Genomic DNA, 17,268 nt, shown 5'->3' on the forward strand with positions numbered 1-17,268 from the left:
AAAAAAAGAAGAAAAAGGAAAGAAAAAGAAAGGAGAAAAAAAGGGGGTGGGGGAAGGAAACAAATCAAAAAGCAAAACAAAAACAAAAACAAAAACAAAAACATAAGAACCACGGGGGAGTATCTTCTGATTCTGTGTACTTTAAGTCCCTTGGCTTCTCCTGGAAGTTGTCAGTCAGTCCAGCTGGTGTTCTGGGGGAGGGGCCTGTTGTGCTGATTTTCAGGTGTTAGCACTTGGGGGAGCTGCTGTGCCCCTGCCTGGTGCAGGGCTCAGTGGGGGTTGTTTACCCCGTGAGGCCTCAGGAGGAACAACCACAGTGGCGGGGCCAGCTCTGGAGCCTTGGATTCAGCCCCCGCAGGAACTCCGTCTGCAGGGCCTGGAGGCTCCGGGGCGGGGCCGCTGATCTGCTCAGCTCGGGGCAGGAGCGTCCTCGCTGTCCTGGGCCCTCCCGGCCTCTGCCTGTCCCAGGGGAGGCCGGATCCTGGGCTGTGTCCCGGCGCCCTGTGCTTCGGAGCCTGCGCTGTTGGATTCGCGCTCCCGGGCCGCGCAGCCCCCTCCGCGGAGCCGCCCCCCGAGCCCCTCCGAGCTGCTCCGGGTCCCGCCGTGCGCGCTGCAGCCCTTAGGGAGCTCGGCGCACTCTCCTGGGTGCGCAGTTGCTGTTACTGTCCCCGGGAGCCCGAGCGCATCCCCGCCCTCCTGGGTCCTGCTCCACCTCCCCGCGAGCCCCTTTCCCCCGGGAAGGTCGGTGCAGCTCCTGCTCCTCCGGGACGGGGCTCTCCTGTCCTGGGGACACTCGCCCCGGCCTCAGCCCGGCTCCTCGCGGGGCCCCTCCCCCTTGGAGGCCTTTGTTCCTTTATTTCTCTTTCCCCGTCTTCCTACCTTGATAGAAGCGCGAACTCTTCTCACTGTAGCATTCCAGCTGGTCTCTCTTTAAATCTCAGGCCGAATTGATAGATTTTCAGGATAATTTGAAGGTTTTCTAGGTAATTTGGTAGAGACAGGTGGTTTGGGGACCCTGCTCTTCCGCCATCTTGCTCCTCCCCCGGCATTTGGAAAATTAAGGTAAATTTTTGGAGGCTCAGTGTTATGCAGACCTAATATTTACTGAAATCCTATTATATAGAAAGAATCAGAGTGAACCAGTAAACAATAGATATGTAGGGAAATTTTTGAATTGATCGTTATACTTAAGGAATTTGACACCATAAGGGGTGAGCAGCTTAACAGTATACATTAACATATTATATATATTACATATTTCATTGCCTGTAAATAGGTTTGGAATACTCCATTCATGATCTAGAACATTTTGTTTGCCTAAAATGAATTTGAGTCCTTTTTTAAAAAATTATTTTAAAAGAATGGGTTTCCTCTACTGATACACAAAATGTATGTAGCTTAGAGGTTTTTTGTCTTAAGGAAAAGTAATATGATGTTATTTAAAATTCTTTATGAGATGGTCTGAATAACATGGCAGTTAAGAAGACTGTCTGGCTTCAAATTCTGACTCTGTCATTTAATAACCATGTAATCATAGAAAGCCAAGTAATATCGCTGTGCCTCAGTTCCCTTATCAGTAAAGTAGACTTAATCATTTATCCATTTCATAGGATTGAAGGAAAAAAGCTCTCAGAATAAATCTGGCACATAATGAGAGTTTAATATATTTTGTCTACTAGTCTGACATTAATTCTTTGGAGCATGGCCATAACCTATGATATATAAGGTATAGGACTCCAAGAATAGCCTTAGACAACTCTTCAGTTACCACTTATCTTTTAGGATTTGCCATGCTGATTTGGAGGTGACAACAATGGAACAGAATTGGCAAAGATATTTTAAATTAGAGTTACTTTTTTTGAATATGTGTCTTTGAAGTAGTCTTGTATAAGCACATTTCCTACCTTTTGCATATGCGTCAATAAAACGTACTGTCTCTTCAGGATGAGTGGGGCTGGCACCAGTAGCAATAAGAGCAAAGTCTCTCTAGGCCATTGAAAAAGTAAATAAAAATTAATTAAGGACTAGGAATATTGAATTAGGGTCTGAAACGTGTTGAGCTGGATAATGTAATTTAGCTGACAAAGGCAAATATGTAGGCAATACAGAATATTGTAATACTGTCATTGTGATGCATAAATCACTTTTATTCTAGTGATGCTAACATTATAGATCTTGCCAGAGAAGACAGTCCCTGAGTTCCAAGTTTTCCCACTAAGTCAATATCTCTTTTCCTTCCATCCGTCTCATTCATTTATACACACTGAGCAAATAGACTTCATTCTCATGGGAATTTCTGTTTCCTTAAGTACTCGTAATTCTTCTATTTATCACCTCCCAAACTGCTTTTTCTTGACTTATTTCCATTGCAAATATCTAGCCAATCACCAATTATTGTTGTTTCTGCTTCCAACATGTATCTTGAATCTATACTTGTACTATTTCCCTGACTCATCTTACTTGTACGACCACAATCACTTCTGCACATATCTTTTTTGTTGTTGTTCCAAGTTTTTATTTAAATTTTAGTTAGTTACCATATAGTGTACCATATACTCTCAAGAGTAGAATTTAGTGATTCATCACTTACATATAAATTACATATATCTTATGTGGGAAACAAAGGCAGAAGAAAAATTATTAAATTTCCTTACTACCTATAGACCATTGACAAGTCCTTAGAAAGGCAGAGTGACATTCCTCTAGGGACTCAGCTGCCTCAATGTTAATACTTTGCTGAGTGCAAAAGGCAATCTTTGCCCAATCCCCAGGACCCTGTAAGTCTACTTTAGCATATAAAAATTCCTTTAGAAATTTCCTTTATCTCTAAATCCCCCAAGATATGTGTTGGCAATCATCCCCAAGCATATGGCCCACCAATATACATCTGAAGGTTCTCATGACTAAAGTTTTATTAGACAATAATAAATGACATTTTCTCAACAATAGCAAGCACCCTCAAGGCCCTGGACACCTTATTTCCAAAATTCCTTAGGGACTTACCCTACCCCTAACCCTTCCCAACTTGAAAGTATATAATGGACCACTCCTCATGATCCCAGTGCAGCTCTTTCTGCCCACAGGTCCTGTCCTTATGTTTTAATAAAATCACTTTTTGCATCAAAGATGTCTCAAGAATTCTTTCTTGGCCATTGGCTTCAAACCCTAACTTTCTTTCCTACATCATAACTGCCATCTTCTACCTATTACTCCTTTGTACAACTATAAGAGTTATCTTTTAAAAATATACATTTCCTGGTGTCACATCTGTGTGTGCACTGTAGTCCATATCCTCTAGAAGGCCAAGTATGATTTGGAACATGTGTATCTCTCCAAATTTATCTCAGTTAGTACCTACCTCATCAGTCTTTATTTAGCTCCTCAGAAATTGTAAGCTCCTTTCTTTTTCAGAAATTCTGCATATAGTATATTCTCTGCTCAGGTACCTCTTCACTACTCTTCATTTGAATAATTTATGCTCATCTTTTAAAACTGAACCTGAAATTCATAGTCTCAGAGAGATATTTCCTTAATTACCAATCTACATGATAACCACTATCTATTCTTTACCTTTATGATAGTTTTCACATATGTAATGACTCCTATCTTTAAATGCTTTCCACAAGAATATAACTGAAGATAAGTGTACCTCTCAAGGCAAGTGTGACTTATCTTGATAAGCATTGAGTAAATACATAGAATTGTTGAATCACTGTATTGTACACATGAAAGTAATTTAACACTGTATGATTATTATGCTAGAATTAAAATTTTAAAAAACAAAGTAAAAATCAGAGATTATTAAAAAATCAGAGATTATTTTAAAAAATGATGTAACTGAATATGGTCAGGTATTTTATATGTTATGTACTCTCCTCTGTACCTCAGAGCTATTACAATGCCTGGCACACAAGACCATGGAAGGGAATGGTTCTTTCACTCTCTCAAAATTGCCTCTATGTCAAGGGAATAGTAATGAAAGATACCTAGTCTTTACTCCCCCCTCATTTCTTCTCAAGGGAATGAGGAACATAATCAAATTGGAGAATGGACTGGAATAAATTTTTCTTAGAAGATACAATGGCTAGTACTTGATCTATCCTGTTCCCTTTCCCACTATTCCTTTCTTGTGGGAATATGAACTTATTCCTATATTGTCTGTGATTGCAAAGGTAGTTATGTTCATTTGGATAAGCCCACTGCCCACAGACATCTAAGCTTCATTCTTGAATTTCTGCTTTATGAAAAATAGAGGTAGTACTTTGGCCTGCATAAATACCTTCTTTCTCAATTGGTTCAAAACCTGGGTGGGATAAAGAGGGATATATATTAGACCCTCTCAAAGACCCTGTATCTCCTGAAAAGAAGACTGGATAGTATGTGTCCAGATTTTCTCTTTAATATTTCCCATTAAGTTGCCCAACATTTCTTAGAAAAAGTAAATGGGATGAAAGGAAAGGATAAGCTCAGAATTATTGCACAGTGGGATTCCCCTAACACTGGAGCAAACATCAGAAGTGGGGAAGAAATGTTCTTATAACAATATGTGATCTGTACATATTTGGTGAGTTAATTCATGAATGAAAAAGTGTAATATGATATGATAATTTGAGCAACCAATCCTGCTGATCAAGGGCTATAACATTGTAAAGCCAGAGAGTCCCCAGGTACCACATCAGAACTACTTTACCTAGATCTTACATAATTTTAGATAAGTAAAGAAACCACAGAATGGGGCTCTGGAACTCCAATTTGGGAAATGGCTTCATCTTGGTGGGGATTCTGAATGATAATGGAGCTCCTAAACTTCTCTATGCCACAATTGCTGTCCTGTACATGTTGGCCGTAACCAGTAGTGGCCTTCTGCTCTTGGTCATTATAATGGATGCTTGGCTCTATGTGCCCATATACCTCCTGCTCAGCCAGCTATCTCTCATGGACTTAATGTTTGCATCTGTTGCATCTCTTATTTCCTTATGTTTCCAAAAGCATTTATCAAACATCTTCCATGTGTTTAGTACTAAGATATGTTTCAGAAACTCAAGAAATGTTCCTATCTGGTACTATTAATCTAGAAGACGTAGATCCAATGAAACCAAATAAACCATTCCACAAACTAAAAACTTAAATTTGAAAAAAGGGACTCTGCTTTATTTCAAGTCCCTTGCCTGAAAGCCAACTAAATCAGTCACTCTGTGATGCTGACTCACAATGAAAAAAAATAAAAGTACCTTTCCACACACAAACATAATTAATATTTCCTTTGGACAAGAGTTTAAAAACAAACGAAAAAGGCAGGACAGATACCAAAATTAATGCTCATGAAGGAAAGAGATATACTTACTCAAGCCAAAAATCTTAGAAATCATTCACAATTTTTCCTTTTCTCTCACAACTAATATACAATCTGTCAGCAAGCCCTGGGTTGTATTTTTATCCCTCTGAATACATCCCAGATTATACCAGTTATCAACACATAAATGTTCCACTCTGGTCCAAATTACCATCACCTCTGTCCTGAGCTTTTACTATAGCAGCTTACCAATTGGTCTCCCAAATACCACTATCTAGCATTAGCAATATCATCAAGGTCTTCTGCCTATTATTCTTTGCCTTTCATCAAATATCCCAGTTCCTCATGGCAACAACAAACTACTCAGTTGTTTTATTTTACAATATACACATCATACACTGGATACATAGCTAGATTTATTTCATTTTTCTTTCCATTTTTAGGGATTGCTTTTAATTTTTAATTTCATTTTGTAAGTATGTAAAATACTTACCTGGTTTTAAAAAATCAACCTATAAGACAATGTCTAACCAGAGAAGTCTACCTGATATCTCAGTGTTGTCCAATTTATTCACTCTTACTCCCTATGGGTAACTATATATATATGCTCTTTGTATTATAACTATTCATTGAAATTTATTGAGATTGGGTTTGTAAAAATATTTACAATGTTTCAGGTACATTAGAAAAAAGATATAATTTCTATTATGATGGTTTACAGTTTGATATATACTTACATTGTCTATTTTATTGGTTATATTTGTAAGTGTTTTTATTCTTGCTATTTTTGTCCTTTTGATCTGTCTTGAATTAAAAAGGTATATTAAAATATTCTCTCTTCACATATTTCTTTTTTTAATATTTTATTTATTTATGAGAGACAGAGAGAGAGAGGCAGAGGGAGAAGCAGGCTCCATGCAGGGAGCCCAACGTGGGACTCGATCCCAGGTCTCCAGGATCACACCCTGGGCTGAAGGTGGTGCTAAACCGCTGAGCCACCTGGGCTGCCCTTTTCAGGTACTTCTGTGTATACTTCATTGCATCTCTTGCAGAGTCTGTTTTGTGAATATAATTATTGTATGTATAAATACTAATAACTGTTACTTTTAGACTTCAGAACTATAAAGATGTAAGCAGGAAAAATACTATTCTGTTCCATATATAAAATGACTAATTCCCAGAAATATCTGGTGGCTTATCCATATCCACACAGCTATTAAATGTTCTCTCCTAATCTATATTCATACAACCATTACATGTCATCTCTAATCAAAGGGAGTTTCTCCTTTGCTTCTGCTGAAAAAAAGGATTTTTATTCAGTGCTGGGTGTATATTCATTCCTCTGCTGACTTTTTGCTGTCTTGGACAGAGAAATGATCATGAATACTACCATTCAATTACTCTGTCAGATTATGGTAAGAATTTCTTATTGCTGCTTGTACAAAAGTAAATGTAAAGTAAAATCAGTGAGATAATTATGGACAGAAAAAGTACTTAAACACTGTAATAAAATTGTGATCATATTGTTGAAGATCTATAACTAATAGGAGATACATATTAAAAGAAGAAATAGATATATCAGTAAGTGAATAAGACACATACATGTGCCTATGAGTGTGTGTAGGTGTGTATCCCAAGTTTTAAACAGCAAGAGCTTTTGCTCCCAGCTGGAATGTAAATAATTTGTGTGCGAAATAAATAAATCCTGACTAAAAGTCCTTGAACCTTGATTGCTGTAGAAACTGCCATATAAGACTTTCTTTCACCCATTTGCCCTAGGGATAAGATTTTCCAATAGGTAATTTTCTATTCAAACAATCATAAAACTGAAATTTATTAAATACACTCATTGACAGACTTTTGGTCCTACTCCCACCTGGAGTGATTCTGAAGGAGACTCCAGACTAGGAAAGAGAGGAAGAGATGAAGTAATAAATTCTGGGGGACCTATCATAGACCGGTTGGTGCAAGTACAGGCTGAGAAAGTATCTTTATCTTCCATACTTTCTTCTTGAAATTTGGCAATTTCATGCTTTCAATTGCCAACTTAAACTCATAATGATCCAAAATGTAGACTTAAAATATGAACTTTCATTCATCTTTTCACCCGGCCTCATTTTCTAAAAAGATTTACTTATTTGTTTTAGAGAGAATGAGCACAAGTGGGAGGGGGAGAGGGAGAGAGAGAGTCCCAAGCAGGTTCCACTCCCAGTGCAGAGCCCAATTTGGGGCTTAATCTCACTACCCCGAGATCACAACCTGAGCCAAAATCAAGAGTTGGGTGCTCAACTGACTGAGACCCCCAAACACCCCAAGGCCTAATCTTCTTATGGGGTGGAGAGAAGGTGTGGGAATGTATAGCACAATTATGCTTGGTGAGTCCCATCTGAGTAGTAGCTTTGAATTCTTACTATATTTTGTCATAGTAGGTAACTCTACAATATACCTTCATTTTACCTTAGTGATTTTTTTCTCTCTGACAAGACCCAGGAAATATGGAAAAAGTAATGAAGATCTTACATCCACCACTATTGCTTTATTGCAACTGGTTTACTTCATTTTTTTTTTTTGGATGGCTTACTTCAAGTTGATATTCCTATGTCAAGAAACCTCCCTATTATACAATGAGATTTCATTTTCCTATGTGGTAACTATCACCTCTATTGATATGTCTTTTGACAACTCACTGTGCTAACTATCACCTCTATTGGTATGTCTTTTGACGACCAAAGGACTAAAACTCACTCCACCAATTCAAAAGGACATTTCCACAGGCCATCTCACTTCTTCCCAACCAACTTAAATCTGGATTTATCAGACTTTGAGCTCAGATCACAGGTGTGTTTCATCCATTACTTAGATCCATCTATATAGGACTCAATTATTTGAATAGTAATCCATGGGATTTGATTAATATTCCTTCCAAACATAAGTTAAAACTCTATAAAGATATAACTGTAGGCCATTTCAAGTGGGGCAGGTTAATCTTTCTGCAATGCCTTGGAAAAAACACAAATAAAAAATTTAATAAGGCTCTAAGTTAATCAATTTTTTTTTAATTTTTAGTTTCCAAATCTTCAAATGAATATAATTCAGAGTAGTTTAATTTGTTTGGCTTCTGGGGTTAATAAATTGGGTAATTTCAGGAGACAAGCCAAAAAATAGACTCTTAACTATAAAGAACAGACTGATGGTTACTGGAAGTGAGGTAGGTGGGGGGACAGGTGAAATAGGTGAGACAGATTAAGAGTACACTTATCTTGATGAACACTGAGTAATGTAAAGAATTGTTGGATAGGGATGCCTGGGTGGCTCAGCGGTTGAGCTTCTGCCTTTGGCTCAGGGCATGATCCCGGAGTCCCGGGATCAAGTCCCATATCAGGCTTTCTGCATGGAGCCTGCTTCTCCTTCTGCCTGTGTCTCTGCCTCTCTTTCTCTGTGTCTCTCATGAATAAATAAATAAAATCTTTAAAAAAAAGAATTGTTGGATAATTATACACCTGAAGCCAATATAACATTGTATGATAATTAAACTGAAATTAAAAGTAAATAAATATTTGTCATTTCTAATGGCTGAGGAATACTCCATTGTATACATAAACCACATCTTCTTTATCCATTCATCTTTCGATGAACACCAAGGCTCCTTCCACAATTTGGCTATTGTGGACATTGCTGCTAGAAACATCGGGGTGCAGGTGTCCTGGTGTTTCATTGCATCTGTATCTTTGGGGTAAATTGAAAGATGAATGGATAAAAAAGATGTGGTTTATGTATACAATGGAATATTACTCAGCCATTAGAAACGACAAATACCCACCATTTGCTTCAACGTGGATGGAACTGGAGGGTATTATGCTGAGTGAAATAAGCCAATCGGAGAAGGACAAACATTATATGGTCTAATTCATTTGGGGAATATAAATAATAGTGAAAGGGAATAGAAGGGAGGGGAGAAGAAATGGGTAGGAAATATCAGAAAGGGAGACAGAACATGAAGACTCCTAACTCTGGGAAACGAACTAGGGGTGGTGGAAGGGGAGGAGGGCAGGGGGTGGGGGTGACTGGGTGATGGGCACTGAGGGGGGCACTTGACGGGATGAGCACTGGGTGTTATTCTGTATGTTGGCAAATTGAACACCAATAAAAAATAAATTTATTATTAAAAAAATAGTAAAAAGCAAAAAAATAGATCTAATCAGGTTGAAATTAAAAATCAATTAAATAAGATGCAGTCCTAACTGGAGGTACTAATGACGAAGTTTAATGAGGTAGAAAAACCAGTGAGTGACATAGAAGATAAATTGATGGCAAGGAAGGAAGCTGAGGAAAAAAGAGACAAACTATTAAAAGATCATGAGGATAGGTTAAGGGAAATAAATGACAGCCTCAGAAGGAAAAATCTACATTTAATTGGGGTTCCAGAGGGTGCCAAAAGGGACAGAGGACCAGAAAACAAACCTCCTGTGTGGAAGTTCCTCAAAGAGTTAAAAACAGAGCTACCCTATGACCCAGCAATTGCACTGCTGGGGATTTACCCCAAAGATACAGATGGAGTGAAAGGCTGAGACTCCTGCATCCCAGTGTTTATAGCAGCAATGCTCACAATAGCCAAACTGTGGAAGGAGACTCGGTGTCCATCGAAAGATGAATGTATAAAGAAGTTGTGGTTTATATATACAATGGAATATCAGCCATTAGAAATGAAGAATACCCACCATTTGCTTCAGCGTCGATGGAACTGGAGAGTATTATGCTGAGTGAATTAAGTCAATTGGAGAAGGACAAGCGTTATATGGTTTCATTCATTTGGGGAATATAAAAAATAGTGAAAGGGAATAAAGGGAAAAGGAGAGAAAATGAGTGGAAAATAATCAGAGAGGGTGACAGAACATGAGAGACTCCTAACTCTGGGAAACAAACAAGGGGTAGTGGAAGGGGAGGTAGGCAAGGGGATGGGGTGACTGAGTGACGGGCACTGAGGGGGGCACTTGACGGGATGAGCACTGGGTGTTATGCCATATGTTGGCAAATTGAACTCCAATAAAAAATATAAAAAAAGGAAAAAAAGTAAATAAATAAAATAAATTGGATAATTTCTTCAAATAATTAAGTGTAATTAAACTAGCCAGATATGTAAATATTCATCCTACTATGTAGGAAAATATAAATTTCTCTCCATCCATAGAAATATCAATCAAAAAACAAAGTAGAATTTAACAAAGTATAATTAATCAAATCCAGGGTCCCACCTCTCAAATACTCTTAACACAGAAGACAGCAAAAACAGTAAGGTATAGCAACAATACAGTCATGAAATTGTAGTCATGACTGAACTAAGATAACCTGAAGAAATAAAGAGAAAAGGATATTTTTCAGAGTTATTTATGAGTTAAGAATGATAGAACTTGGTGCCTGATTTGTTACAGCTTAAGAAGAGAATTTAATGGTATAATAATTATTATACTTGTGCTATGTATGAATTATGAGCAGGCAACTAGCAATGTCTAGGTCGTACCCACTACCCTGAAGGAGCGACAATGAGCAGTCCCCTTGTTTTCTGAGTTCTGCACCAGTAATACATGAGGAGATATGGTTGATCTATCACATACACTCTTCCTGTTTCCCCAGTGGATTTAACAGACAATCATGTGTCAAACAGAAGTATGTTTCTTCCTCTTGAGGGATAAAAAGAGTGGAAGCAGACTAAATATGAGGCCACAGACACATTAGTTATCATTGCTCTTTGACATAGACCGAGACCGTCGGGTGGGCAGTGTTGAGGAGGGTAGAATATTTCATGTCACTCATTGTATTTCTTCCTCTGCCTATGCAAAAGAGGAAAACTATTCTACTCTCATTTTTTACTATTCTCAGCATATTTGCTAGCTCCTGTACAAGAAAAATATATATATATGGTAATATTATAGGGAATAAACAGGACATGAATTTGGGCATGTATTTACTGGTGACCAGGATACCTATGTTACCTAAGAGGGCCAAGTTTAAACTCCATATCCTTTCTTGCACTACTGAACATGAATGGGAAGGTAAAAAGATACTGAGACTTCTGGGAAAATTGGCCATTTCTTCTCTTCATTTCATACATCCACGTGGTAAGTACACAGGTCCTGGCCCATAGGATGGATTATTCATCTTGGTCCATGTCATTGTTGGGTAGTAGACTCAAGGGCTCTCTGGAGACGCAGGCATTTTTCTACCTCTATGCAGACATGCTTTCCCATGCTTGTCCCAAAATTTGAGATAACCCAGATAACACACATTGGCCTTAAAACTAGTGTATGAACCTTATGCTTGCTAAAGGATATGAAATATTAGGACGTGGTATAGCATGAGGTAAGAGAAATAGCCTTAAGCCTAGTCTTAAAGTTAAAGATTAGAGTTTTAGCTTATTTCAACTGTGATTGATCTTGGACTAGTCACTTAATCTATATGACTTTCAATGTCCTTTTCTATAATATGATAACAGTAATAATAACTAATAATAATAACTACTATATCATACTAATTCTTTCACATATCCTTTATCAGGACAAATATCACAAACATCTACCATCTTCTAAACTAAATCTCAAATCTTGATTTTTTTTTTCCTTACCCATCCCATTCAATAGACAAGTTTTCAGATCCTATAAATTCTACAGAAAAGTCTAATAATGATTAAAGAGTTAAGTAATTAGAAATTAATAACATTTGAATCGTATTAAATGGAAAATATAAAAATACAAAATTTTCTTACCACATTCCGAAAGATTGAAAACATACTCATACCAAGCTGATTTGAATAAAGAAAAGTCAACAGGGATGTAGTAGAGAGAATCTGAAAGGGTAAATTAGTACCATTCCTCTGGGGAGTTGTAAGCATGTATGAAATCATCATGAGATACCACAAACCAAATAAATAACAACTTCATTGAAAATCCAAGGATGGAAAAAATTGTCAAAAGTAAGGAAGAGAAAAATTTAATAGAACCTCTATAATAGAAATAATGAAATTTGGAGTAAATTAAAAAACAAGGACACCTGGGTAGCTCAAGGGTTGAGCAGCTGCCTTTGGCTCAGGTCACGACCTTGAGGTCCTGGGATGGAGTCCCGCATCAGGCTCCCTATGGGGAGCCTGCTTCTCCCTCTGCTTATGTCTCTGCCTCTCTCTCTGTGTCTCTCATGGATAAATAAATAAATAAATAAATACCACAATGGAAATATGAAAATATTTGACTGATAAAATGTATAAGTACTATTGAGCAATAAATAAATAATCATATTAATGATGCCATTAAAGAAGTAAATGGGGAAATTTAGTAACACATATACGAAGGGTTACAATATTTTTCATATAAAAAGAAATAAACATTGACAGGAAAGTACACCATTGAGTAATTTCATCTAGAATCCCTCAGAAAAATATTGTATTTGGCATATTGGCTCAAACATTTGATTTTTACAGAGATTTTCTAAAACCTGTTGTTTTTTAGGACCAGCTAAAATTATTTAACAGTGGTAACTACATCCTCAAATAAGCGATAGTTTTAAACTCATTTTATTAGAAAAATACTGGCAGAGGGCAATTTTCCACTTTTCTCATTTTAAAGTAAAGAATGTATGTACCTTACACTCTAGATTCTGCTCCCAAGAAGAAAATAGGAATGGTATCGATGGCTTTTTGAGTTCTCCTCAGGCCCTGAATATATTAATTTTTTTTCTTAGAGAAAGATTGGAAATTAAAAGAGAGTCACAGAATTCCATATTACTATCAAAAAAAAAAAAAGTCCCATGGTATCTTATTGTGTGTAGAGATAATAGAGGAAGCTGTGCCCAAGGAGAACCCTAGGGACTGTCCCATGTGCATCATTTCTCAGGGCCTCATTTTTCAAGAATCCTTTCAGCATAAGATTCATTTCACTGTTGATGCTCAAAAAGAAAGTATTTAATCCATCCAAGAATACAGCCAGAGTTTGGAATAGAATCCACTGAAAAGTCCATCTCATATCCAGCTGTTGGGAGAGAGGACTGAGAATCACTGGGATCTAATACCCAACTCTATATCTGCACCTTGGATTTCTGGATCTCATTCTTCTGTACTTTGCGTGAGATACACTCCCATGTAGTTCCCCATCTCCAAAACAAACTCATTCCATGTCTCAGGCAAGAAGGAAGATATTGAAGGAATAAAGTCTCCAGAACCAGATATTTTGTGTCTATCTTGAGAGAAGGGTCACATCTCTATTTTTATAACCCACAGCCTATTTGTGAGAGGTGAGTTTTCTTTTTTCTCTTCTCTTAGAATTGTCAGTCTTAGAAATCTTGCTGCTAGACTCTTTTTGAAGGGGTCAATTTGTGTGCTGAGAGATGCAAGGAACAAAAGATCTATTGTCTCTCAAACTAGCTACCCCTTTCTACTCTCAGAATCTTCCTTACTCTGACCTTTTATCCCTGTTGTTATAGATATTCTTTTCCTCTGTTAGTTTTCCCACACTCTTCTGGGGTGATACCCACTGGACTCACAGGGTACTGCCTAGGATGCACGAAGAGATTCTTACAAAGTGCTGCTCATTGTTTAGGAGGTGAGAAGGAGCCAGGGTTCAGTTAGTGCTAATGTTGGGTGTGTGGTCACTCAGGCTGCTACCACATTGCACATATTCTCAGGGGCTAAGAAGAAAGAAAACAGGATTGGATATTGAGGATCTATTCCATTGGAAGAACTACCACTGATGTACTCTCACCCATACCAGTAGTCCAGGTGATCAATCTTTGTGTTTCTCCTTCTGTTATTCACAGAATATCCCCATTCCAAGCTGGACCACATAGCTGGACCAGTATCAGCTATGCCTTCTGAGTTTCATACTATGCTTTTGAAAGGACAACTAGCACTTAGGAGTGTTTGAGTGCATTTTTGTGTGCCAGGGACTGTGTATGAGGAGGAGTTTGTTCATTGCTGCATGCCTTCAGTTATTCATTCATTGATCCATTCAGTCAGTGAACATTTCTTAAAAATTTACTAAATGCCAGGCAATGCAGACATAGGGATTGAGACAGATTTTCTGCCCTGAAGAAACTTATAGCCCAGTCAGAAGACAATATTGCAAATAAACAATCATGTTTAAGTTAATAAAAACATTTTAAAGATGTATTATTATAATTATATATCAAAACTCAGTAAACTGTACACATGAAATATGCATAGTTCATTGCATGTAAATTTACAATGATTAAGCAGTGAAAAAATGTACTTATCAAAAATTACTGGAAAATGAGTTCAATATGTGTTATTTTGGCTACTGAGGTTATAGATTTTATCAGTGATCCTTTTGTGTATTCTTTATACACTGTATCTTAAGAAAAGATATTTCTCATTTAATTTTGCCAATTCCTTGAATCATTCCCTGACTGCCTTCCAGGTCTCTTAAAAGACCAATGGGCTCTACTACATGTTCAGACTGCACCCATTTCATTTCCATCTGGAAGAAAATTCATGAATAGAAACCTCACTGTCAACTTGGTTCTGAAATCAAGTCCTACTTGGCAGCCTATGAGTCATTGGTCCAGCCATAGCTGACCTGACCACATTTTTCCTTTTCTGTCAGCTAGATATAGAGTCTTATGTGTGAAAACAAACCTTTATATGTTTGCAGGCTTTTATTTCTGTCTATCTCAAGATGGCCCTGCCAGATGGGCCATCTATTCTGACATCTTTGTTCTAAAGGTCAATTCTAAGACTAGTACTTCAACACTTCTCAGGGATAGATGAGTCCAGCCCTGAATGCCATCCGTTTGCCCATTTCTCCAACTACCTTCCCTCTTCCTAATTTCCTTCTCTAATAGTTTATACCCAGCCATGTTATTCCTTACTTGTTCCTGATGTACAGTAATATAAAGATTGAATAGTATTTCTGCTTGACTGCAAAGCACCGGACCAGTGCCTACTGATTTCGTACTGATGTACCTATCCAACTGACTGGATACTCTGAAACAAACTGCAGCATGAATAAAGTCAAACACTGTCACACCAGAAGAGACTGCAACTGTGCAGATACCAATCGTGGTGGCATTTGGTTTCCACAAAGGGCTGTCCCTGCTTCCATAGTGTGTGATGCTACACCTAAGTCTGGCCTTGTCTCCAACGTCTTGGCTCAATCATGATGAGAGCCGATCATGCCTGAATCTTCAACACTGCCATCAAGCCTTGATTCTCTGATCCAGTAAAGAATTTAGAAAAGGAGAAGGACTATGGATTGTAATGTGATCTAAATGGTTTCTTAAAATTCCCTTCCTACTTGTAAGGATGATAAAGGATCCCTTGGAAACACAAAGGAAAAGATAATTATTGGTTCTGTTCCTTGATGAAATGAAAGTCAAAATCTGCTGACTGAAAAGTAAATGGGAAGAAAGAAAAACCTGGGCTTTCTATTAAAAGCAGAGTTCTTCCTATTTTTTTCAAATCCATATAATATGTCAGCATCTTTTTTCAAATAACTTCAATAAAAATTATGGGTGGAAATTTTAGAAAATCAAGTGTCTTAAATGCTTCCAAGAAAATATGTTTGTTCTTCCAATGAGGTTTTCACTTTCAGGATTTGGTCTCCCATCATGTCAACTTCTGATTGCTCTATTTATGCTACTGTATAAATAGAAATAAACATCAATGGGCACAGAAAACCGAACTTATCTGACTGAATTTATTTTGCTGGGCCTTTCTTCAGATTGGCAGATCCAGATCCTACTGTTTGTGGTGTTTCTCATCATCTACCTACTAACTCTGTTTGGGAATCTTATCATCATAGTGCTAATTCATATTGACTCTCGACTTCATACACCAATGTACTTCTTCCTTAAAAACCTGTCATTTACTGATCTCTGCTTCTCTACAACGATCATCCCCCAGATGTTATTCCATTTGCTGGTAAAAAGAAAGACCATTTCCTTTGCTGGATGTTCAATTCAGATGATTTTTTTCCTAGTAGCTGGGTGTACAGAAAGTTCCCTCCTAGCAGTGATGTCCTATGATCGCTATGTGGCTGTCTGCAAGCCCCTTCACTACTTCACCCTCATGACCCAGAAGGTGTGTGTACAGCTGACCATAGGGTCCTGGGCCACTGGAATATTTGTGTCTCTAGTAGACACAACATTTACTTTATGTCTCTCATACCATGGGCAGAACATAATTAATCATTATTTTTGTGAACCTCCTGCACTCTTGAAGTTGGCTTCAGAAGAAACCTACAGAGCTGAGATGGCCATCTTTGCCATGGGTGTAGTAATTATCCTTGGTCCTGTCTCCCTCATACTTTTCTCCTATTGGAATATTATCTCTACTGTGATTCAGATACAGTCAGGTGAGGGGAGGCTCAAGGTCTTTTCTACCTGTGGTTCTCATCTCATCGTTGTTGTCTTCTTCTATGGCTCAACAATATTTACCTACATGCGTCCAAATTCCAAGAAAATAAATGAAGGGGATAAGGTGATCTCTGTGTTCTATTCAGTCATAACATCCATGATGAACCCATTCATTTATAGCCTGAGAAACAAGGATGTGAAGAAGGCATTTAGGAAAGTATTTGGAAGATAGGCCTTCTCAGAGGCAACAATCTTTATATAGATATACTACTGTGGGAATGAAGACATTCCAAACCATTTCAACATTTTTTAATAGCTTTTTCTCTGAACTATCTATAGGCTGATACATCAATAAGGGCCATATATGTACTTTTGTACCTAGGATGTTTTCAAGTTTATAAAGCTGCATCTTGCTCAAGCTTCTTCTCTGTGATTATAGCTTGTTTACCTCATAGCAGCATTTTTGCTATTATATTACATATTATAATATAAGTTATATGTTAATATAAGTCTTTTTATATATCAAACAGGATCTTCATTTATACTCCATTACTGGTTCACTAATCCATTTTTGCCCAGAGATAGTACCTTTTGGTTCTAAGCTCCATAGCCTCTTATCA

The 17,268-nt window shown here is 37.7% G+C and overlaps 1 protein-coding gene across 1 annotated transcript; it reads left to right on the plus strand.

Moving 5' to 3' along the window:
* Positions 1-15,956: 15,956 nt before the first annotated feature.
* Positions 15,957-16,880, plus strand: LOC140615430 (olfactory receptor 2D3-like). The gene has a single exon (XM_072795289.1). It carries the CDS (start codon positions 15,957-15,959, stop codon positions 16,878-16,880), a length of 924 nt encoding a protein of 307 aa, XP_072651390.1.
* Positions 16,881-17,268: the final 388 nt, after the last annotated feature.

Source organism: Canis lupus, chromosome 23 (genome assembly GCF_048164855.1).
Source record: "Canis lupus baileyi chromosome 23, mCanLup2.hap1, whole genome shotgun sequence".
Taxonomy (NCBI): domain Eukaryota; kingdom Metazoa; phylum Chordata; class Mammalia; order Carnivora; family Canidae; genus Canis; species Canis lupus.